Below are 25,517 nucleotides of genomic sequence, written 5' to 3'. Positions count from 1 at the left end.
CTGATTGCACGGGCGCCGGGCGTGAACACGAACACGAACTGATACGCATTGACTCCTAGACGATAAGTATGACTCTATCCATGAGAGAAGCGAGTTATTTTGTAATATGAGTTTTAATTTTAACAAAAGCTTATGGTGCGAGACGCGATCAAATGCCTTCTGGAAGTCCAAAAAAATTATATCGATTTGACTCTGTTTATCTAAGACTGAGGCAAACTCGTGTATTGTCTCAAGAAGTTGGGTACCGTCGACATTTCCTTACGGAAACCATGTTGGCGGCAATCAATCAATTTATTTTGTTGCAGAAAGTTTGACAAGTGCGTAAAAATAATATGTTCTAGCAATTTTGAGCAGGTACACAGTAAAGATATTGGTCTGTATGACGTAATTAGTGAAGGATCTTCCGCCTTAGGGTTCGGAACAACCTTCGCGCGCTTCCAATCTCTCGGGAGTTCTGCAGTGGACAATGTTTTTTTTTTTAATATAATAGATAAATACTTTGAACACCGTTCTGCATACCTTACTAGAAATGCGTTCGGTATGCAATCAATTTCTGGTGATTTCTTTATATTGATTTTAAGCAGCAGTGATAAGACATCCTCTTCAGTTATCATTAAGTCAAAAATTTTGGGTACGTCCTGAGAAATTGCAAAATTTTGTTTTTTCATCGTCATTTGTGTAGACTGAACAGAGGAACTTGTTAAACTATGACGGAAGGAGTGATTCATCAGTTACCAATTCTCCATTAATGAGGATTTTATATGCCTGTTGCTTCCTAGGTGACAAGTGTCGCCAGAACTTCGCAGGAGCATTAAGCAAGAAGTTTTTCAAAGATATGTTGAAAAAGTAGTCTTTTGCCTTTTTTATGGTTTCATTTAACTGCAAACGCATATTAGAAAATTTGATACATGAGAACATGAAGGGTTCTGGCGCAGTCTTTTGCGCATCTTCTTTAGTTTGCGTCCCGCTCGCACTACTTCCCTCGTCGTCCAAGGGCGAGCAGATTGTGTTCTGATAATCTTTGAGGGGACATGACTTGAGACGCATTTCATAACAAGATTCTTGAAGAAACCCCACAAATCTTCGACAGAGCAACTACTTGATTCATACATATCACCGAAATCTGAAAACGATATATCTAACAGGTCAAGCACGGCGACGTCATCAGCACGAGTGAAATTTGGCACTACGCGCTTTTCCTTCACTTCTTTCCTTACGTGAAGTGGAATGCTCAAAGATAACAATCGATGATCGGATACACCGTCATAGACGCACAAAGCAGGATTTCGACGAAGGATTCTGTCACTCACAAGAAACAGATCCAAAATAGATTGTGCGTCACTTTGAACACGGGTGGGTTGTTTTACTAACTGTGTTAAGTCATGAAAAAGAACAATGTCGACCAAGGGCTCAGCAGCACTAGAAAGCGGTTCCGGGAAGTCCGCGTCCCAATTAACTTGAGGAATATTAAAATCCCCAGCTAATAACATATTAGAAGTGCTTGTGTTGCAAGAACAAAGAATATCTATAATACCATCAAAAAACGCCTTCTCGGCATACGGAGGGCGTTAAAATGCACCCACAACCAGGTTCATTTCCTCAAGGTGTATCTTAATAATGACACCTTCAATGCCGTCTCTATCGGAAAGCCTAGTCACATTGAGGTAGTTTTTAAACAGGATGGCTACACCACCACCACCACGAGATGGTCTGTCTTTCCTATAAATGCCATATCTTGGGGGCGCTATTTCGTCGTCCTTAATATCTGAATGTAGCCAGGTTTCTGTTGTTACAATCAGATGGGGTGCATGCGCTATTGTGATACTTTCCAGGTCATCAAGTTTATTGATGATGCTGCGGGCGTTAAACTGAATGCAGCGAAGTGAATTGCCTGATTGTGCTTCGGTTCACTGCTGAGATTTCTTAACGACATTACCTGGAAGTGGCACTTTACGGTCTGCATTTCAAACGAACAGAACACCGTTAACTCGGATTTCGTCGTAGATTAATTTCACCTTTTTGCCTGCTCTTCGATTTTCCGCCGTGCTTTCCCAAAGTTTTTTTCTTTTGTGTCGTGTAGCTTCCGAGAAGTCCTCAGAAATCGAGAAACCTGTACCCTTTAGTTTGAAGCAATTTTTAAGCACAGCAACCTTGTCACGGTAATCAATAAACTTTAGAATTATAGGGCGAGGCTTACGTAGTTGTTTGCGCCCAATTCTGCGAATTCTTTCCGCAGACGACACTTGTATTGCCAGGATATCGGTAAACACACCCTTCAACACACTTTCGCTGAGTTCATCGAAACTTTCATTAGTTGTTTCCGGTACACCGAAGACAATCAAGTTTTTCCGCCTATTTCTATCTTCAAGGTCAGCTAGCTTGCTTTCCAAGCTTACGAGCCTTTTTTCCAACTTATACGCCATTGTTTTCACCTCATTTACAGCCGTAGCAACTTCTTCCACTTTTTTTAACTTCAGCTCAATGCCATCCAGCCTTTTCTGAATGCTTTTTTGACCATCCAAAAGCTCAGCAAGCAACTTTTGAACGTCAGGGCCAGGATTCGGCTCGACGTCGCCACACAATAAAAGCAAAGAGAGAAGCATTTCGCGTACACTAGAACAGATTCTGCTTAAGCTACATGGGCATGTCAGCTGGACAAAGAAAGGCTCGTCACATATGACGTCATATATATATATATATATAAATATATATATATATATATATATATATATATATATATATATATATATATATATATTATATATATATATATATATATATATATATATATTATATATGCGCCTAATATTGCAGATTCCTGTCTCTCATACATCTGCGCATCGTGGACTCGGCAGCGCTGACAAGTATGGCGCCCGTTTTGGCAGGCTTACCCTCCATGGCAAGGTCAACAATCCGTAGACCCGCATGGTTCGTGGTCTCACTGGTGAGGACGCCCATTCTTGCGTTTGCTTGCATCAATGCCATTTCTCTTGCTGAAATACCATGCCTCGGTTCATGCTTAAAACTCTTGGTAGTGCGCACGAAAGACGGAGTTATAGAAAAAGAAGGTGCCAATGAGCACTAACCTTTTTAGTGCACGCTATGAAAGTTTTTAAACATGAATTCATACCAATTTGCCCAGCTATCAGTTTAATTAGATATCTCGGGTCTGACACTAAAATTTCAACAAAAAACATATGGAAGACGACGTAGACAAGTTCTGCAATTTGACAATCAGAATCAATGGTCCATAGCAATAATGTACTCTAATAATTTAAACAATAGCCTCTTATAATTCTTGTTTACGTCACAGTGACCAGATTTCATACATTTGAAGAGATGGAGAATGAATAAGCAAAAATAAAATAAGATGTCCACGATTCTGGAAGCACAAGCAACGCAATTTGAACAGCAGCGTTCATCAACACTTGCAACTTTACGATTATATTGAGCTTGACACTGCGCAGGCATGCCTGGGAGCATCCACAGTTCTGCTGTTGTACCAGGTGGAAGAGATGCGTTCACAGAGGTTGCAGGGTTTTGGCTGGGCTTTTCTGTCAGCCTGCCTGGTCGCCGTCCAGCAGGTGTTCACGCAGACCACGAGAGATGTTCCCCAGGGCGTGCTGCTGCTGCATTCGTGCTTCACATCACTCATACTCTCAACCCTGTTCGTTGGCAACGTGCTTGAAAGTCCCAAGGAGCTCCTCACCAAGGTAGGCGCCATCAATATGGCGATAAGCATGGTTGGTGTGGCCTTTGTCGAAACGAAAAGAAAGAAACTAACAGGGCTTCTTATGCATTCTCTTTACCCGGGTCGAAGCTGGAAGCCAACTCGTTTTTTTCATCTCAATTTGTGTATGGATCCTCCCCTGCTGTGAGGATATATATTTGAGCACCAAACCTTGTTTTGTACTGCCTCCATTATTGGCTCACATATCATTGAGTCATGAGTCACGGGATGGCGTCATCATGTGACGTCAGATTAACGACCTAATGAGGTCATAGGTTTTATCATCTGATGTCGTCATGACGTCATATAGCAACGTGATCACGTAAATATGTGCACGTCACTCGTGTTGACGCTACTAGCGGTGAATTTTCGTGTTTGACGAAGCTTTCGAGGTTTTCGCCTTGAAAACAGTTCGAAGCTGTTGGGATAAATCATGGTGTGTTGCGGCCTTCTGCCCTATGAACTCAAGCTCCACGACAATCGGGTGCCACTTTAAAACTGTGAGAAAGACCCAGCCTAGATGTCTCAAGCATGGTAGCCGATCGCCTCAGCGACTAAGAATTGTTTCATTTATCTACAACGCAGTATTCTCTGTCAGGCGTATACGGCAGAATGAGCTATCAAGTGGAGCAAGACTAGGATGCGTAAAAAACAGCCTGCGACGTTTATTTTCTTTTGTAGTAAGACGGGAAAACGAACTAGATCGTACACATGCATAATTGAAAGTTCAACCGTGTACTGCAACACAGGCATTGAAGGGGACAAGGGACAAGTGAAGCATGTGCAGCTGGGCACATGCCTTGGGGCATACGCATTGGTTTTTACTCAAAAGCTCTCAGCTGTCAGTAAACACTGATGCCGTTCCCTCACTAGTCCTAATCCCAGTTCGTGTTTGAAATTCCCGTTCCGGTTTATTCACTTTCGTCGCAAGGGCTATATGTCACACTTTTTGCCAGAACACCCAGCTTTGTTAGTAACGCGTAAGTCAGAATATATCTTCATCAGTATCACGCATGAGAAAAGATTGCTCAAACCACCCATCGTAATAATCCTTGAAATGAAGATGCACAGTATGTTTTAAAACAATGCGCGAATGAGACAAGCAGTCCCCTATAACAAAACGAATTTGCCCCAGGGTGTGTATGCCGCTTAAATTAAGCAATTATCGTTCAACTTTTCGTAACTTCGTAACTGTAAATGAAGGATTTCATTGCATTCCAGCATGCGATAATATCTCTCAGTATTTTGCTAATAAAACTTATCCGACTGCCGAAGAAACATGGAGGAAAGTGACCACACAGACAAGTGCTTGTATGAGGCGTGCAGTCTTGTGGAACGGTGGGAATCAGCCACGCACCGTGGTATCGCCAGTATGCACGCCATAGTCAATGCTCAGACAAATTCTGGATTTTTTAATCATGCACGAGAACGTAAATTAGTATGTGATCGATATTGCCAGGAGGTGTTTACAGTACATTTGACAGTAAAGCACGTATGATATTGTCACGGGCTAAGTAGATGCCTGAGGATGACGACGACGAAGTGCTGAACGTGACAGTGCTCGAACTGCAGCAGCGTTGTACGCATTTGCTCGCCAGTATATTCGCCAGTACGCATTTGCTCGCCAGTGTATACTTTATACCCCGTAACGTCATTGGTGGAAGATGCGGGGTACCACTCGCTATACAGCCCAACGAGCTGGATCGTCGCAGCGGACGGCACATTGCAGCTACCACGATGACTGACCAGGCTACTCAATGTCAACAACATCCGTCAGCCCCGCAACCGATCGTTGTGGTGCAACCTAATGACCCAGGCCCATTCAACGGCACAAGTGGCATAGACGTCGATGACTGGCTGGTTCTATATGAGCGCGTCAGCAGCATCAACCATTGCGATCCAACGCCTATGTTGGCGAACATCATCTTCTACTTGCATGACACGGCAAAACTCTGGTACGAGACCCATCATAAGAGTTGACTAGCTACGCGTCTGTAAGCATAAATTGCGCTGTCTATTTGGGAAACCCATCGGGCGTCAAGTGGCCGCAAAAAAAGAGCTTGCGACTCGTGCCCAGACATCCACAGAGCCGTACATCACGTACATCCAGGACGTGTTGGCTTTGTGCCGCAAGGTCGACAAGGACATGCTCGACGAGGACAAAGTCGGACACATCCTGAAAGGAATTGCCGATGACACCTTCAATTTTCTCCTGTGCAAGGACTGCTCGATGGTGTAGTCGGTCATTGAAGCATGTCGTCGCTTCGAACAGGCAAAAAGTAGGCGCATAGTTCACCGATTTGACCGCCTTCCCAACACGGCGGCTACGTCCTCTTGCGAACATTTGCCCACACTACATCAACCACAAGCACCGGAAAACTACACCAGAATAGTCCGTCGGGAACTCGAGGCTATGGCACCCGCTATGTCTAGCGTCAGCGCGCCAGGACACAACCTCAATGCTGTTTCAATGATACAGGTCGTGGTTCGCCAAGAGATCGCGAATATGGACATTTCGCCACCTCTTCAGAATGCCCCTGCTACTTCCAGCTCGGCTCCAGTCGTTGCGGCTGCCACTCTGAACCGCATGTTTGCGCCACGACGAAACCCAGCTGAATGGTGCATTCACGATGATCGGCTCATATGTTTCACGTGCCATCGGATAGGACACATCGCTCGCCATTGCCGCAGCCGTTGGACCTCATCACCTCGACCGAGCTTCTATGATTTGGGGCCTCGCCCTGAACGTGCACCTTATGCCCCGTCCTACCGTGCTGAGAGAGGTGCAGAGCATAATCCAAAACGTCGGACCAGCCGCTCGCCATCGCCCGTGCGTCGTCAGTCCCGCTCGCCCCAACCCCACCGTTCTCGGTCTCCCTACGACCGTCGCTCGGAAAACTATCCGGCGCAGACCCGGAGGTGACGCTGCATACACGACTCGGACTGCAAATCCTCTGATTACTCCGGACCAGCGGTGCAACCTTACAATTCTCGTTGATGGTTTACCTGTAACTGCTCTTATTGATACAGGTGCACAAATATCTGTGATAAGCTCACACCTCCGCCGCCGCCTCCAAAAAGTTCTGACACCTGCGATTGCACCTACCATTCGTACAGCGGATGGGAGTACTCCTGCTGTGCTTGAAATGTGCACTGCGCGATTAACAATTTCTGAGCATCAAACTTCAGTTCTGTCCGCTGTACTGGAAAATTGCCCTGATGACCTCATCCTTAGTCTCGACTTTCTGACTTCACACGCTGCGCTCATTGACTGTTCCAAAGGTCTTCGGCTCGAACTACCATCCTTCTCAGAGACCGTCTCTACCAGCCCACCTCGTCTACGCTCTGTCGATTTCCTCAGACTTACGCCGCAAACCGCAGTCCAAGTCCAACTCTCGCCATATCATCCAGTACCCGATGGTGATTATGTTGCTGCCCCAATTTCTGACGTGGCCATGACACGTAATGTTGCACTCCCCAACACGGTGGTTACCGTTAAGGACAACCGAACTTCATTTCCCGTCCTCAATTTAGGCTTCTCAGTGCAAGTTATTCCTCGCGGCATGTCACTTCCCCATCCGACACCACTGGTCGACCACACAGTTTTCGCCCTATCCACCGATTCGCCACCCAATTTTTCATCAACGTCGCTCTCATCACGTTCCTGTTCCGACCTTTTCAAGCCAATGCTATCTGACAAGCTCACTTCTGAACAAGTCTCTGCTTTCTGTCGTGTGCTTGCTTCTTACCAGGATATCTTTGACTTCGGCGACCGTAATTTGGGCCAGACATCCGTGGGAACCCATCGCATCGACAACGGTGACGCTCGACCCATTTGCCGACGACCCTACCGTGTGTCAGCCCCGGAGCGTGCTATTATACAACGAGAAGTCGATAAAATGCTTCATAAGGGCATAATCGAACCCTCATCTAGTCCCTGGTCCTCACCCGTTGTACTTGTTGAAAAGAAGGACAATAGCTGAAGATTCTGTGTTGATTATCGCCATCTAAATCATATTACCAAGAAAGATGTCTATCCCCTACCGCGCATAGATGATGCACTCAATTGCTTGCACGGTGCCAAATATTTCTCTTCAATAGACCTTTGCTCAGGCTACTGGCAGATCGCTGTGGACGACAAAGACAGAGAGAAGACGGCCTTCGCGACTCCTGATGGACTTTATCAGTTCAAGATGATGCCTTTTGGATTATGCAATGCCCCCGCGACTTTTGAGCGCATGATGGACTCTCTCCTTCGAGGCATGAAGTGGACCATCTGCCTCTGCTATCTTGACGACGTTATTGTTTTTTCGACAACTTTCGACGACCATGTTACCCGTCTGTCCACAGTGCTTGATGTTTTCCGATGTGCCAACTTGCAACTTCACTCGACCAAATGCCGCTTTGGGCAACGCCAAATCTGCGTACTCGGCCATCTTGTTAACGATGTGGGCGTTCAACCAGACCCTGCGAACGTCCGAGCAGTTCGCGACTTCGTTTTGTCGAAAATTTTGCTGAAGTAGCCCGTCCTCTAACCTGCCTCCTCAAAACGGATGTCGCATTCACCTGGGGCCCACTGCAAGCAAACGCGTGCTTGTCGCTCGTTGACATTCTCACCAATCCACCAGTCCTAGCACACTTCGACCCATCTGCCGCCACGGAGCTTCGTACTGACGCCAGGGGCCACGGAATAGGTGCAGTGCTGGCGCAGCGGCAAAAAGGCATGCACCACGTCATCGCGTATGCAAGCTGACTGTTGTTGCACTCGAAACAAAATTATTTCATCGCAGAACGCGAGTGCTTAGCTCTCGTCTGGGCCATTGCGAAATTCCAACCGTACCTGTATGGCCGACCATTCTCAGTTATTACGGACCACCATGCGCTTTGCTGGCTCTCCTCACTCAAGGACCCTACGGGATGCCTTGGTCGCTGGGCGCTGCGCTTACAAGAGTACACTTTTTCCGTATCCTATAAATACGGACAACTTCACAGGGATGCCGACTGCTTGTACCGTTACCCAGTGCACCCCCCTGAAACGCAAGAAGATGGACAAGAGGCCCTCGTTCTTTCAATTACCGACTTCACCGACATAGCTGCTGAAAAACGCCACGACCCCTCTTTGCGTGCTATTATCAATGGTCTGCACTCTCCCCACCCTGACCACTCCTTACAACTGTTCGTTCTTCTCAACGACATCTTGCACCGCTACAACGCCCGCCCTGATGGTGCTGAGCTTTTATTCGTTGTTCCTGTGCATCTTCGCTCAGACGTTTTGGCCCAGCTCCATGATGCCCCCTCCGCTGGACACCTAGGGGTGTCACGCACGTATGACCGCATTCGCCGCCAGTTCTTTTGGCCTGGCCTCTACCGTTCTGTGCGACAGTACGTTGCGGCATGCGACCTCTGCTAGCGCCACAAGATACCTGCACTGGGACCTGCTGGTACCCTCCAGTCCATTGAAGTACCAGATGAGGCATTTTTCCGAGTTGGCCTCGATTTTCTAGGAACTTTTCCCGTGTCAGCCACCGGTAATAAATGGATTGCTATTGCTACCGACTACGCAACGCGGTATGCTGTTACACGCGCCCTCCCCACCAGCTGCGCTACTGATGTAGCCGATTTCCTTCTTTATGACATCATTCTGCGTCATGGTGCTCCTCGTCAGTTGATTACCGATCGCGGCAGCTGTTTTTTTTATCTAAAGTAGTCGACGAACTCCTGCGATCCTGCTCTACCCACCACAAGTTCACTGCAGCGAACTATCCACAAACCAGCGGCCTCACGGAACGCCTCAACCGTACCCTGACGAATATGTTAGCGATGTACGTCTCCAAGGATCACAAAGATTGGGACATTCACTTACCTTTCGTTAACTTCGCATACAACAGTTCACGTCATGATACAGCTGAATTTTCACCTTTTTACCTACTGTTTGGTTATTACCCGCCTTTGCCCATGGATACCATGCTCCAATCTGACGCCCCCTCATCGACTGCTTATGCTCGTGATGCCCTGGCCCGAGCTGACATCGCCCGCCAAGTCGCCCGGGATCGTTTATGTGCCTCGCAGCTGAACCAAAAGAGTGCTTACAATCGCTGGCACCGCGACGTACAGTAAGTACTCTCCGGGGTCGCTCGTTTTGCTGTGGTTACCATTACGTCCTGTTGGTCTCTGCGAAAAACTGATGTCCCGTTACGTTGGCCCCTACCGCGTCATACGCGAGGTCACCAGCGTGACCTATGATATAGCTCCACTCCATACCACGTCAGTACCAGCTTCAGTCCCGACCGATATAGTGCACGTCTCATGGCTTAAACCACACTACTCATGCCTCGAGAATTGATCGCACCGGGACGGTGCTTCTGCCGCCGGCGGGTAATGTCACGGGATAAGTATATGCCTGAGGATGACAACGACGAAGTGCTGAACGTGAACTTGCTCGGACTGCAGCAGCATTGTACGCATTTGCTCGCCAGTATATTCGCCAGTACGCATTCGCTCGCCAGTGTATACTTGATTCCCCGTAACAATATTAACATGACCACATAGCAAGGCATAAAGAACTATACAACATGAAAAAAGAGGCTTCAAAAAGACAAAAATTCGGTGGATCCCACGCATCATAAATCAGTTTCATGTGGATCAGTTGGTGAGCGATTGACCATGCTGCATTTTCAGGCATTGAGCCAAGTGCTAAGAGATGAGTCGATCTGCTTTTATAGGTGTAGTAGTACTGGGCTTACTATACAGTAACGTCGAGTACAGTGAAATTTAGAGAGTGACTCGCGCTCGGACGTAACGTCAGCGCTCACGTTATGGTACACACGTCAACATCGTCGAACCTAACTACACTTAACAGTGTGTTGACTTGAATACTATACGTAACTTTTGTTTGCGTATTCCTCCGGAGTCAAGCAACACGTCAATATAGCTTGCTGAGTCACAGGAACATGAGTGTACTGCTTATTAAACTGCTATAAAAGAGGAGCTAACAATGCAACCATAATTTACGTTAGCCCGACATGACAATTTTAGGGATGGTGCCCAACAAAAAAATTATTGGCAGATCCCACGTACAGTGGTAATCGATGATATGCGAAGCACGAATGAGAAATGTTATGTGACTTTAAATTCAGCACAACGTTACGAGGTGGAGGTAAATGATACCAGACATGATGCCGTGCCATGATTATTATGTTTGGATGTGTTGTTTACCTTCAACATCTATTCACGTCACGTGATACCAAATTTAGTGTATGTGCAGCTAGCGAAACTGCCGCGAGCACGCTATGAGTGTGGTATGTTGTCATGTTATTACATGACACGCGTGTGAGCATTATCATGTTTGCACCAGTCATATAGTTAGTCACCCATCGACGTCAAATAATACCAGATTTCATAAATGTGGAGCTAGCGGAACGGCCGCAAGCACATCATGAAGGGCCCAATATACTCCAAAGTAGCGTTGACACGCGCACACGCTGGGCAAAGTGACGCTACATTAGCAAATCGCGAGCACTCTATAGTGTGACGCTAGGCGCGACCAGCGTCCGTCGGCGCGGCCCGACAGCAACCAGCCCAAATCGCGACATGCTGCATTTCACCCCGATGCGCTGCCCAGACAACACTGCGTTTCCCTCTTTTTGTGACGCACGGACGCCGGAAGCCGGACGCGCTGAAACACGCATGCGTCAAAGCGACGCAGCGCTCGCGCGCCTGCGAATATTTGGCAGGACCAGCGCCTGGCGTGGCAACGCCAGCGTGACGCGAAGAAATGAACGCCAACGAGACGCGCACCACGTCACGTCGAAATGCATTGGTGCCTTGAGTGTGGCATGTAGTCTTGTTCTCACATGACACACATTTCCTGATTATGATGTTTCCACCAGTCACATACCTTTGTCATCCATTGACGTCACGTAATACTAGATTTGGCATATGTGAATCTAGAAAAACGGTCGCGAGTGCATCATCAGTGTGGCATGTAGTCATGTTATCACATAACACGCATGTCATATTATCATGTTTGAATGTGTCATTTACTTATGTCGTCCGTTCGCGTCCCGTAATACCGAGTTTGGTACATGGGAAGCTAGCGAAACGGCCACGAGCGCATCATGAGCGTATCATGTACTCATGTTGTTACATGAGACGCATCTCATGTTTATCATGTTTGCACTAGTATCATAGCTTCGTCATTCATTCACGTCCCGTAATACCAAATTTGGTACAAGTGAAGCTAGCAAAACAGCTGCCAGCGCATCATGTGCGTGGCATGTAGTCATGTTGTTACATGACACGCATCTCATGATTATCATGTTTGCACCAGCCACATACTTTCGTCATCCATTCATGTACTGTAATACCAAATTCGGTATATGTGACGCTAGCGAAACGGCGGTAAGCACATCATGAGCATGGCATGTAGTCATGCTGTTACATGACATGCCTGATTTGCGTGTTATGACTATTTGAATACGTTCTTCATACAGTCATGTTATGTCATACCAAGTTTGGTATCGATACCATTATTGAAATGGCCAGGAGAGCTAAAAGTCGTAGGCGGCTAGATAGATAAATACGCTCAAAGTCGCCAAAGTTCGCTAAGAAATGCTTCGCATTTTAAAAAATCTACACCATATTCACGGAATGATAAATGGGGTGAAGGTGTCCATCTGTGAGGCTGTCCATCCGTCCATCAGTCCGTCCATGCATGCGCCGGCCCGTTCATCTGTCCGTTCATCTGTCTGTCATCTGTTCATCGGCCCGTTCATCTGTCTGCTACGTCGGAGGGATGGACTGTAGACCATGAGGAGCTTGGCCCCTAATATATTTCGCACTAATTCTGATTTAACGAATGCAAACACCACCGCCGCTAGCACCGGCCTTATCGATAAGTAAGAACGCTACCGAATGCCGAATGCCCATAGTTTCCTATATGGGCGTGGATTGCAGCCTCGTGAAATGAAGTCAGGGCCATGACTAAGCTGCGTTTACTTTTGAACGCAATGGCGTTAGAATGCACACTTGACGAAAAGTGCGTATCTCTTAATGTTGGATGTGAATCTCAAGTTGTCAAGTTTTACCATGAATGTCTCTTATCTATGTCCAAAGCTAACACGTCGTAGATCTGTCTAACAAAAGAAATGTTATTTTCCGTTATTAACGTGCTTATAATTATTCAACTTTTCACAAAATTGAAAAACCGGTCGTCTCTATAATAATTTCCGTCCCGCAACACGGAGTAAAACACCGCCATGTTGAAAGATACTAACTGCACGTACGTTAAGCCTCGACGTTTCGTTCTTACTATGTTCACCATAGATATAACCTGTCATTTGTGATAGGCTCCACTATTGGTACTGTTCACAGAACCCTCGATAATTTCATGTCTCCTCCAGACAGAAGTCTTTCTGCATTTCATGTTAGTCTCACTCTGCTTTCGTAGAACACGTCCCTTGTCAGGTGGTTTACGCCAACGTGTCCTTTGCGATTGCATGCACCTTGGCCTCCAACAATCTGGTATATGGTGGTGGAAGACCACCAAAAGCGTTACTGGTGTTCACTGTGCGCCCAGGTGAACATGGGCGAGATGAGCGTGGCCAGCCAGACAGCGTTCGCGTACGTCTTCTTCGTGTCCAAGGCCCGGGAGAGTGACGAGGGACTGGCCAACATGTACAAGTACTCCCTGGACGTGCTCATGGCGTGTGCGCTCACGTGGACCTTCTTGCCCGACGATGTCGTACCGCTTGCGAGCTACGCAGCCGCCCTGCTCGTGCTGTGCGCCGTCGTGACGGCCGAGGTGCAGCGGCTCTCCAACAGGCCTCGACCCCCACCTGGCGATAAAGTCATAATGCGTTTCTTCATGTGAAACCTGCTGTTGCACTTCACTTGTTTCAAGTATACACAAATGATTATTTATAAATGTCTGTTCATTTTTCTAGCTCCTAGAAGTTTTGAGAAGCACACGGAATGCTGATCAATCGCTGTCAAGCACGCATGTGTACATATCTTATTCGACTTCATCTTACTCGATCAAGTACGTATGAAAAATGTTCAATGTGCCGAAAGGTCATTTCAGCGACATATTCATGGTTTTTTGAGAGGTACCATCAGTGCCGAGCACCTACAACCAAAGAAATTAAGAACAAGCAAAAGCGGTGAGCACCAGACAGACTTGATCCCAACAAAAGCTAGCTCAAGCTGGGTAGCTATATGATTGTTTTCGGGCTAGCTATGCGATCTCTGGCAATGTTCTATGTTCTTACAGTTACGACGCAGCCTAGTTGTCTTCTCACAACGATCGACCTGCCGCTTTATGGCCACATGAACAACAAGCGGTGTTGTACACATCGGGAAAAACCGAGAACATTGCACGTTTATTTTACAGAGCACTCCTTTTTTCCCCTTCTTGACTAAGCCAAGAAATAGCACCAGTCGCACAAACTTCCGCACTGTCCTTCCGCTTTCTTCACCTGTTCAGGACATCGAATCAACCGCAATGGACTCAGGAAGTGCACCGTGAAAGCCATATTACGTTCTGCACGACACGTCTAATATTTTCTTTTAAAGAGGTAGATTGGGAAGGATCCTGCAGTTGGCCCCATAAAAGTGAACCTAGTTTTTTCTGTACATAGACAACAGTTGTCTACAGATGACTTCGTGTTTGCATGCTTCCTTAAAAGGGTCATCTCAGACAAAATATTTCGTTTAGAATTGTCTCTCATCGGTGTGCTCGTTTACAGTATACTAGGTTTATAGTTTTGCAAATGGTATGCAACCATGCTGCATTACTCAGCAGAGGAGCTGCTGAATTCTTTAATATAAGTGTTGAAAGGATCAGGCATTTAGAATTAAGATTTGCAACGATTTGGTTTTTGTTTAGTTGTATTAGTAGGAAAACATGTTACGCAGCTTCCGGAGGGAAAGCGTTCTACGTTTCGGCAAACCACACTTATCCGGTCACGCGTGTGACTTTCGGCTCTAGCAGCTAATTGTGTAATAGTAATAACTTGGGTTTATATCCCACAACCATAATATAATTATGACAGACGCCGCATTGAAGGGCTGCAAAAATTACTACGCGCTCATCAGATTACAGTGTCGCGATAAGACACACTCATACTTCTCACCACGATTGAGCTGCCGCTTTACGGAGCAAGCCGCTTGTTCATTATTCATTTTACAGAGGCCACGTTACAACCACTAATGCGCGCCGGTCCGTCACCTCTACAGCACAAAAACGACGACTAATTCTTACCAAAACCGACCTCACTTACTCTACGTTGAAGTCAACTATTCTAGTATTGAACCACGCCTGTAAATGTTTTAATTTAATGACAGTCCTAGACAATATAAAGCATAACTTGGCACAAGAAAAAGGGACACAAATTATTTGACAACCCACAACAAAGCGATCAGTCTCGCCTTGACTCATCTCGGCATAACATTATTTCAAGGCTCTCAGAGGCTCTATTCTCTGGAGGCATTCGGGTACACACACCTCCACATTCATATTTTCAATGAAGTCCTACATACTTTGCCGTAAGTAAGTAGTCGCTGTCTTAGCTTCCGGGTAACAAAATAGATAGCCATCCCAGCCCATCATATACAGTGCAGGCCGTTCAGCATTATGAATTGAGATCCCTTTCGCAATTACATTTTATTTTTCGTTTTAGGATTTCTCACAAGTATGCCCCTTTCCAGTAGTGCAGGAAAACGTGTTCTATGGTTTCCGGTGTGCTGAAGATCAGGCAGTGTGAACATCATAGTACAAAGGAACCCTTTCCTTCCATGTAACTTCTTTATGACAACGTCCCAGTGTGTAGCTCAAAATAAGTTTTTACACACGTCAGAACCAGCATGTTTTTGATGCGCTTCAGTACATAATGTCCTAGCATCCGCTGTGCATGGTTCGGTACATCGGCGCAGGAAAAGCAAGATCACAGACTGATTTTTACACCTCTTTTCTTCCAACACAATTTGGATAGGCGAAGGGAACCTGGACCAATAAAAGTTGGCAGCATATCCGCGGAGTGAATGATGGAGAGTGGGGCGAAGCATTCGTCCGTTCATTCCTTCTTGCTTCCGTTCGTGCATGCGTCCGTCTGTGTGACCGTCTATGCGTCCATCCACCCGTCCATGTGTGCGTCTGTTCTTGCGTTCGTCTCTGCGTTCGTCCATGCATCCGCCCCTGCCTCCGTTCATGCGTCCATTCATGCATCTGTCTGTGTGTCCGTTCGTCCATCTATTCAACACTCCAAGTACCACCACCTCGCATCTTTTCATCATATATTTCCCATATGGAAGCCCCGCCATCCAGCGGATATTCCAAGGACTAAATGAGAGGTGGCACAAGCACACTTTCTTACGGCTTGCGCTTCGGGTCTACTTCCCACCTTTAACCACCTCGAGTTCATGGTATATACTAGTTCACTGTATTCATGGCACTGTGGCCCAACACTCGCTAAACCTTTCTAAAACCAAGGAGGTTACGCTTAGCGAGTATAACGTAGCAACCTCTTCCTGTCAGATAGTGCTCAATGTACATGTCAATGGCTGCTAATGGCAAATGAGAGACAGGAGAATTCGACTTTTACTTTCTTACGGCTTGCGCTTCGGGTCTACTTCCCACCTTTAACCACCTCGAGTTCATTCATGGTATCCATTGTATTCATGGCACTGCGGCTGAACGCTCGCTAAACCTTTCTAAAACTATGGAGGTTACACCCAGCGAGTATAACGTAGCAACCCTTTCTTGTCAGATAGTGCTCAATGTACATGCCAATGGCTGCTAATGGGTATCGCAGCGTGCGCGTTAACTAAAAGCCGAATGCTCCTGTCTCATTACCCATTAGCAGCCATTGGCATTTACATTGAGCACTATTTTTTATTGTTCAACAACGCACAGAAGAAATCTCTCACCGGCACCACCTTGGAAGTCAAAATGTATAAATACTTGTTACATACTACAACGGTTACGAGGGACGAACGAGTGCCGCTATAAGGAGCTTCGCCTCTATCTTTTTGTAACAACTTTTGGTGTGTCTGTGGATGTTGTGTTCTGTCACAATGTTCTGTTGGATTCTCCTTGAAAGCGCATTGGCTAACTACCGATAGATCCCATGCATTGCAGGAATCGCATTCATGCGAGGCATGCAGTCACTGAGTCACTGAGTAGTTGCTTATATTGCACTTAGCTTACGAAGTAGATGAACGTTTTTATGTGCCATCAGCGATTGTGTGCAATGTGGCTAGCTTACTACGTTGGCTACATACGCAGCTGGTGGAATTAGGGAGTGAGTTAGGCCCAATCATTCTCCGGCATGGTCTAGTCACACAACAAATACAATCGCAAAGATGAACAAACAATACCATCAGTCCCATTTGAACGGGTGTTATGAGAGTCAGCATGATTATGTGAGTGCACACGTTGTTAATACTACTTTGTACATTGTTAGGACAGGTGATAGATAAATTTGCAAGAAAACTCGGGCAGGGTCTAGTGGCAGATTACCTGGCTCTCAGCCAGGAGGCTCGGGTCTGATTCTCGGTGTGGGAAGTATTTTTACTGCTTTGTATCTCTTTATTTGCACACACAATACTATTTTTACACTGCTGTAAGAATAGAAAGGAAAGTTGCGTTATTCCTAATCATTCTCCGGCGTGATTAAGTTCTTCCCCCCGCCCCCGCCCCCAAAAAAAGCTCTAGGCTTCTCAAAGAAAGTGTCTACACGGATGAAAGCGGTATTTCAAGTAGATAATCGGCTTGTATGTTACCCCACCACGGTGGTCGAGTGGCTAAGGTTCTCGGCTGCTGACCCGCAGGTCGCGGGTTAGAATCCCGGCTGCGGCGGCTGCATTTCCGATGGAGGCGGAAATGTTGTGGGCCCGTGTGCTCAGATCTGGGTGCACGTTAAATAACCCCAGGTGGTCGAAATTTCCGGATCCCTCCACTACGACGTCTCTCATAATCATATGGTGGTTTTGGGACTATAAACTCCACATATTCAATTGAATGGAGGCATACGAGAAGTCCGTGTTATCCTCTTCCTTGAGAAAAAGTCACACAGTCTTTGTAGATAACGACCCTATAAAGGGGTATAACATGAGCTTAAGGCATGAATTCATTGTAAAAAAAACAGCGCGGGTATACGAGAGAAGAGAAAGACCATAGGACAGAGCACCCTGTCATGCGGTCTTTTTTTCTCGTATACTTTTGCTTTTTTTTTCGATGAAGACACCCATACACTTTTGTCGGTGCGGGAACATCACTCGATGTGTCTCACAGATACAGGTTACAAGATATACACAAAGGTTCTTGCACGCAGGCTACAAAATGTGATACAACAATTAACTGGAAGGATCACACCAGACGTGTGGCATAAGAAAACGCAATGGTTCATTGTTACAAATATGCATGTCACGAGAACAATACTAAATGCTTATGATGCATTTTCATGAAAAGTGGCTTTGTTGCAGTTGCCGTTTGTATGCGTGTACCTTTGTAAAGAGTGATGTTTACAGTAAGAGCGGGCGCAGATGTGTTGAAGCGTGTGAAGCGCATGCCGGGGTGGTCCGTGGTAAAAGCTTTCTTTTTTCAGATGCACTCATTGTCATACGCTCAGCTAGAAAGCGCTTCGTCGAGAGCATTTTTTTGCGAAATGCCGTCAATGTTAAACACCAGAAAACCGTGTGAGCAGCTCTATTGGATGAGCACCTCTGCATAAAAGAATTCTACCAAAGCAAGCCCGCAATGGTCAACTGACTACTAACAAGAGCACTGCAAATATCATTTTCATTCCATGTAATTTTCAGATGTTGCAAAAAGGCAATGAAGAAAAAAACGTGGCTAGGATACCTGGCTCTCACCCAGAAGGCCCAGGCTCGGTACCCGGTGTCGGAATAATTATTTGCTGCTGTTATCAAGCCTCCCATTTGCGCTCGTTAATATTAATAATTTTACACACTTTCACGAATAGCTAGGAATTGCGAAGCGCCCCACTTGTTTTACGGCATGGTCTAGTGTCTAGGATACCTGGCTCTCACCCAGATGGCCCGTGTTCGTTTCCCAGCGTCGGAAGTGTAGTTTTTTTATTTGCTCTCGTCAAGTCTTCTATTTGCGCACGTTAATTTTAATATTTTTACTGTTGACCGAATGGCTATAGGAGAAGCGCGGCGGCCCTACTCGTTCTCCGGTATGGTCATTCTGCTTCCGGCAGCCGAGCTGAACAGATAGCAGGGTCACGTGCTCCAGCGGAGTCATGTGCTCCAAGGTCATGTGCTCGCCCTGCCGTGGTAGTCTAGTAACTAAGGTGTTCGGCTGCTGACCTTCAGGTCACAGAATCGAATCCCGGCTGTGGCGGCTTCATTTCCAATGGAGGCGGAAATTTTGTAGGCCCATGTACTCAGATATGAGTGCTCGTTTAAGAACCTCAGGCGGTCGAAATTTCGGGAGCCGCAAAACAACTACTTGCGCTGAAAGAACTTCCGATGAAATGGTGGCGTTGCGTCGTCATCGACCCGGAGGATCAGCCGGTGAAGCTGAGGCCGCACTGGCTGCTTCACATTGTAAGTGATGAAGATGTAAGATTTGCTTTTGTGAACTTCCGAAAAGTGGTGTAAGTGTCCCCGGAATGGCCGATAAACGTTCCACAACAAGGACGGAGCTGTTCAAGCTCAAGAGCGGTTTCAAGGTTGAGGATCTCCCTCATCAAATCCGTGTCGACAGAGAGTTGGCCTTGGTCGTGGTGCCTGGCCGTCCAATGCAAGGCCCGCGTTGCCAAGGTACTGCCCACCTCCGCCGCGAGTGCATGGTCCACCGCTGCTCCCACTGTAGACGCTTCAGGCACATGGAGGCTGACTGCCTAATGATGTATGCCTCGGCAACTAGAACAGCGACGAACGAAGGGATGGCCCAGCACGTCATAAAAGCGGCCGAAACGGAGGAAGCCGCTGAAGGCACCGGCAACTCAGGGGCCCCTGCGGCGATCTGGCAGTCGGCGTCGGGTGATGAACACAAGGTGACCGAGACTCCTCGGCGATTGACGGCACCTGCCATCACACCGTCAGCGGACATGCCTAAACACGCCTTGAAGAAAGGGGTGCCCGGGGACATGGAGAGACGTCCTCGCTGTCCATGGAGGCCCATGGACAGCGAAGACATATGTGTCACCAGTGCCAAGCTAAAGCGTGTGCGCAACAAGACAAGTGAAAGTGGTGAGACGTCGACTGTCCACAGCGAGGAGCCCTTTGCAAAGACTCTCCAAGGAAGGCGGTGACGTTTAAAGCCTAGACCGGACATTTCTTCGGACGAGAGACTTCCGGACCAGGCAAACGAAAAGAAGCCGGAAAGCAGGACAGTCCTGGAGGCGGCTAGCCGGTGGATGGTCGTGGAAGGTAAGCACCATGCTCCGGGACTACTCCTTCAGCGTATAAGAGAACATGGCGCCGACCACGTCACTTATCTTAGCTACGCGGAACATCAGAGGGTTCGCGGCTAGGCGTAGGCAAAGCCAGCTCTTACGGTTGGTCACTGACCGAGACGTAGACGTCCTAACCGTCCAGGAAACTAAGGTTCGCGGAGAGGAGGATACCAGGAGCATGGTGCGCCGTTTCACTGAGAGATACTGTGCAGTCGTTTGCCATGTCATAAGTACGTCCGCAGATTGTGCCCTTTTCGTAAAAAAATGGCAGGACCTTTTGTTCAAAGTGTATTTTCGTGTCAGCCAGGAAGAATTCTTTATTGTGATTTTGTGTATTGCCACATTGAATTTCGTGTAATATGCGATACGCGCCAAATTGTGTAGAAGAGCATGTCCAATTTTTTTCGAACCTGTTTCAGTGGACGAATTGTATAAGCGGGTTATTTTGTTGGGGGATTTCAATAGTGCTTTAAATGCTCGTGATAGTCAGCAGTACTGGCATTCGATACAAAATCTCTAATGTGTTAAGAATATTAGTTTGTGAGAAAGACCTGCATGACGTACAATAATGTGTCCAAGGGGGCAAATCGCGAAATAAAGAACACGTGATTTCAAAGCCATGCATGCTTAGACCTCATGTACATGCTGTTTTCCACTTATGGAAAACCTCGGAACGCGTGGCATCGTGATGCGGCCAGCGCCGCAACCACGCGCCGTCAGCTGCTCGCGCGCGCGCAGATGATTCAGCAGGGTAGTTTTGAACCGCGTCGTCTGCTACGGCCGCTCATGCTTGCCGCATTGCTGGCGAGCGTGCGGATATATCATTGTTCTAAGAACGGAGCCGATAATCTGTACTAAACTTTGTGCGACATCTGTATGAGTTTGTGCACCTCATTTTTGCGTGTTTATATGTCCTTTATGTGCACTGCTTCATCATAAGGACATAGAATGACCCCTCGAATCCCCATACATGAATAAAATCGAAAATGTCTGGGGCTTCGTGGAAATGTCGCTGGCACGCTGTCTTCTACACGGGCTGTGCGAGGATCGGTTGTGGTCCGCCATTTACAGCACGTGGGACGTCCTGCGAATGCATACATCGTTCATCAAGACCCTGTACACCTCACTGCCGTCAAGAATGAGCGCCGTCATCGATGCTGCTAGTGACATGACAAGGTACTAAGTGGGATGCGTCCCGAGCTCGTCATGAGCTGGTTTGCTAGTCTTGTGGTAATGAAATGTCGTAGAGACACGTTCCCGCTTTGTACTCACCTAAAGCATTCCTGAATTTGTTCCAATTTGTTTTATCGTTTTAAGCCAGCGCATCAGGACCGCTCTTTCTGTTGAGTTCCTATTTTTAATTTATGTTCAATAAATACAACGCACATTGCTTGCTAGTGGTCGTGCATTCCTCGCCCCAGCGTACTGCGGTGCACACACAGCAAAGAAATGTTCATGAACGCACACATCACCATGGCGTTGATAGATAGATATATAAATATGTAGGGTTTAACGTCCCAAAACCACCATATGATTATGAGAGACGCCGTAGTGGAGAGCAACGGAAATTTCGACCAGCTGGGGTTCTTGGCAGGAGTATTGGTCGCACCAAACAAGAAAAACGAAAGAAAAGGTGGACGGGTGAAAATGCAGGAACCTCTCTGTTTTTACTAGAGTTACTGCGTGCAACACGTCTATTATCACGAAGTTGTGGTATGTGATCCAGATGCTGCATTCTTCGAGGATAAATGTGCAAAGGCTGCACGGATTGTTCACGGTAATTATATGGGGCCCGGAATGGGAAAGGTTCAGCCGAGTGAAGGACGGGGGTCTAGGTTTAGCCCACCTGTTTGTAAGACAGGCTGTGAATAGATTTTTGTTCTTCCGTGATGTCAGTGATCCCTTTCTGCGTACAGTATACCAACTCAGGTTAAGCAACGCCTTACCAGATCTCGTCGTCACCGATGATAATAGCATGCCGGGGACAATCCGCGGTTGTATCAAGGAAGTAGTAGACAGCGTACGTTTCTTACTTGTTCGTTTTTACTTTGATTATATATCTAGTGTTAGAAGAAAAAAACTGTACAAAGATATGTGTGGCGTTGTTTTTCCAATGCCATTGTGCCGGACCATATACAGTGTGAAACCGGGACAAAATGTTCTGAAGCAGGTGAAAAACATGCAGGTACCCAGCAGGCAGGTGAAAACCTTTTTCTCAAATGACACAGCGGAATTTTTCTCAAATGACACACCGCAATTTTTCTCAAATGACACACTGGAGTTTACGATGGACACACCGGAATGCTATCAGTAAAGACATTCACTGAGCCACAGGTTTGTTGTACACCATGGGATCAATCACATTGCTTAATTTGCAAGGTGCCTGAAACAATAGATCATCTTTTCCTTCACTGTTGGGAGGAGGTGTTCTTTTGGGACGTCTTGCAAGAACATTAAAGAAGGATTTCCCACTCGATCCACACGGGATCAGGTATGTGGCTGTGAAGAATGACGAGGGAATGCCATTCGATCCAGTGATGTTGACCGACCTCCGCCGTATATGGCGTGCACGAATGACTGACACCACTACGACCCGGATGCTAAGCCAGTAAGAATATATTTAGAGCAAAGTATGTCTCCTTACATTGTGATGATGAAATTTGCAAGAGTGCTTGCCAGGATAGCTGGCAAAATTAGATCCTCTGACAGTATTGACAGAATTTTATGAATTTACGCACGCAAAATTCAATATTTTACACTGTCCGCCGGATGCTTGTTGCTGTTTATTGTATATTTTGAGTGTCCAATGATTGTCCTGTACATTTTCCAAGCCAAGCAATAAAAAAAACTGTGGCATGGTCCAGTGGCTTGAATACCTGGCTCTCACCCAGAAGGCCCGGGCTCAATTCCTGGTGTCGGAAGCAATTTTCTTTTGTAGCGTTAGCTACACTGGCCTCGCTAAGCCAATTTCGCGTGGCACTGGTCTGCGCATGCGCAATGATACTCCACCGTCGCCGCGCGCGGCTCGCCGCCGGTGTGCGTGCAATTCGATGCGCTGCGCTGACGATCAGTGGTGTCACGCACAGGAGCTGGCACCTCCCTGGCACTCGGCCGCCGGTATGCGCTTTCCACAGGAGTGCCGTCATATCCTTGGTAGACACATGGACGCCGACGCACGCGCCTTCCCTGTGCAGTCGCATCTGACACTGCGCTGGAGCCGCTTGATAGCGCCTCTGACTGGCGTTTGCCACTGTGGTATAGCCATGGAGAAGAAGAGTGCAAATACTGCTCAACGGTGCAGTAGAGCGCAGAAGCTTAACTCATCGGATCCCGAAGTAGTTGCCCGTCAAAATAAATATAGATGTGCCCCATAATACGTATACCGTGTGTGTGTGTCATTGGAACAGCTGTAAGCATGATAATCAAGCCAATTCTAGACAATCAGGAAAGCTTTCCAGAGGAGTTACGTCATGACCTTGACAGACACATTGGCACCATTGCGGGCGCTGCAATGCTATCACAGAAAAACAGACAATTCTAAATACCGTGTTGGGGCCATAGAGACGGCAGCGTGTTACTTCACTGACCACCGAGCCGTCATTGTGGCGATAGAGAAGCTTCCTGGACGTTGAGCAGAAAATATACATGTTCCACATAATACGTATGCCATGTGTGCGTCATTGCAGCAACAGTTAGCATTATAATCAAGCTTATCCTAGACACTCTGGAAAGCTAAGAATTATCAGCTGAACCTTTGCTAGCGCTACGTATATCCTGGCATAGCTGAGCTAAGCCACTGCCATTTTTTATCTGCTAACATCAAATCTCCTACTTGCGCACGCTATATAACTTCATTATTTTTAACCCGACCCACTCCCCGCAGGGGCGTCTGCGTAAGTAGGCGTTTGGTACGTAGTGACAACACGGACCCGAGCTAACGGGGGAGTTCCGACTTCCTTCCATGCCAAGGCGTGCGTGGCTCTGCCGTGTCCGGGAAAAAGGGGATCCTGGTGGTTGAGCCGACGCCGGGTGATTGGACCTTTAAGGCCCCCCAGCAGAGGCAACACACCCTTTTGGCCCCATCTTCACGTAGACGGCACCCCTGAACTGACCCACCCAGGGGAAATTGGCAGTCACCTTTTCCTATCTCACTTTCCCTACATATTCGTCTTTATCACTCACTTTCTATTGGTCCTGTCTTCTACTCTCTTCCGTTTACTTCCAAATTTCTTGGTGGCAAGGGTTAATCTTGTGTGTATGCCCAGTCTTGGCTATTCTATATTAGGTTATAGCAGTGCTGTACAGCTAGAGTTGACAGGACTTGCTTAACACCTCCCGTCCCGTACCCTGGTTGGGCTCGGTGGTGGGAGGCTGGCACTGCTGCCGAATTTTATGGTTTATTTATGCAAATGCTTTCGCCCCCGCTCCTGATCGCTCCCTGAAAAGATGGCGCACCGAAGACACGTTCGTGCTCAATGCACCAAAACCAACCTTCCCAAAATACCATGTTATTCTTAGTCAGAATGAAAAGAAGACAGTACGTTCGATTGCACCTTTTCTCTTGTCGAAAACTCACCGAAGCAATAGGCCCAGGATATAAAGTGACAAAGATGGGAAGTGGCGATCTCCTTCTGGAGGTTCGCGACAAAGCTCAATACTACAATCTATCTAGAATTGTAACATTTGGGGACACTCCTGTTTCAGTGGGCCCACACAGGTCTATAAACACAGTCCGTGGGGTAATTTCTGATGATCATCTCATCAATCTGAGTGAAAGCGAACTGTTAGAAGGATGGCAAGACCAAAACGTTGTGAAGGCACTGAGAATAATAATCAAGCGTGACAACAAACAGACCCCTACAAAACATGTGATAATTACCTTCGGAACCAGTGACCTACCAGCATCAATTGAAACCGGCTATTGTAAGCTCCGCGTAAGACCATACATTTCCAATCCTCGTCGATGTTGCAAGTGTCGACGTTTCAGTCATAGATTGCAGAGTTGCAGAGAGCGCGCCACTTGTGCAAAGTGTGCATTGTTGGGGATCTCGACGCTGTTCACCAGTAGTCGCTCCGAATCCCAGCGCTGATCACCAGTTGTTGCGCACCGGGGTCTGCCCTGTCTCTTGTGGTAGCGTGGTGTAGCTTCGGGTGGAGGAAAGGAATGCTGGCAAGATGAGGATACGAAAAACAAACAGGTTTATGGCACTATTTAGAATTATTTACAGCATGAGGTTAGGAGTTCACAAACCACGAGCGCGGTGGTTGAACCGTTACATGGTTCAGAGCAACGTCCAGCACTCTGCGGCATCACTTTAAGCCCTGTCTGGCTCCTCCTGCTTGAGTAAAACACCAATCACACA

The 25,517-nt window shown here is 47.0% G+C and overlaps 1 protein-coding gene across 1 annotated transcript in view; it reads left to right on the top strand.

Moving 5' to 3' along the window:
* The window catches only part of LOC119185106 (uncharacterized), a 46,507-nt gene extending 30,759 nt beyond the window's left edge, over nucleotides 1–15,748 (top strand). The window contains exons 4-6 of the mRNA XM_075883825.1: nucleotides 2,815–2,944; nucleotides 3,468–3,713; nucleotides 13,308–15,748. Coding sequence (XP_075739940.1) covers nucleotides 2,815–2,944; nucleotides 3,468–3,713; nucleotides 13,308–13,601 — 670 coding nt within the window. The 3' untranslated portion in view covers nucleotides 13,602–15,748. The remainder of the gene's footprint in view (nucleotides 1–2,814; nucleotides 2,945–3,467; nucleotides 3,714–13,307) is intronic.
* Nucleotides 15,749–25,517: the final 9,769 nt, after the last annotated feature.

Source organism: Rhipicephalus microplus, unplaced genomic scaffold (assembly GCF_043290135.1).
Source record: "Rhipicephalus microplus isolate Deutch F79 unplaced genomic scaffold, USDA_Rmic scaffold_21, whole genome shotgun sequence".
Classification (NCBI taxonomy): Eukaryota; Metazoa; Arthropoda; class Arachnida; order Ixodida; family Ixodidae; genus Rhipicephalus; species Rhipicephalus microplus.
The sequence above is the reverse complement of the archived record's forward strand: the minus strand, read 5'-3'. Positions and strand labels throughout refer to the sequence as shown.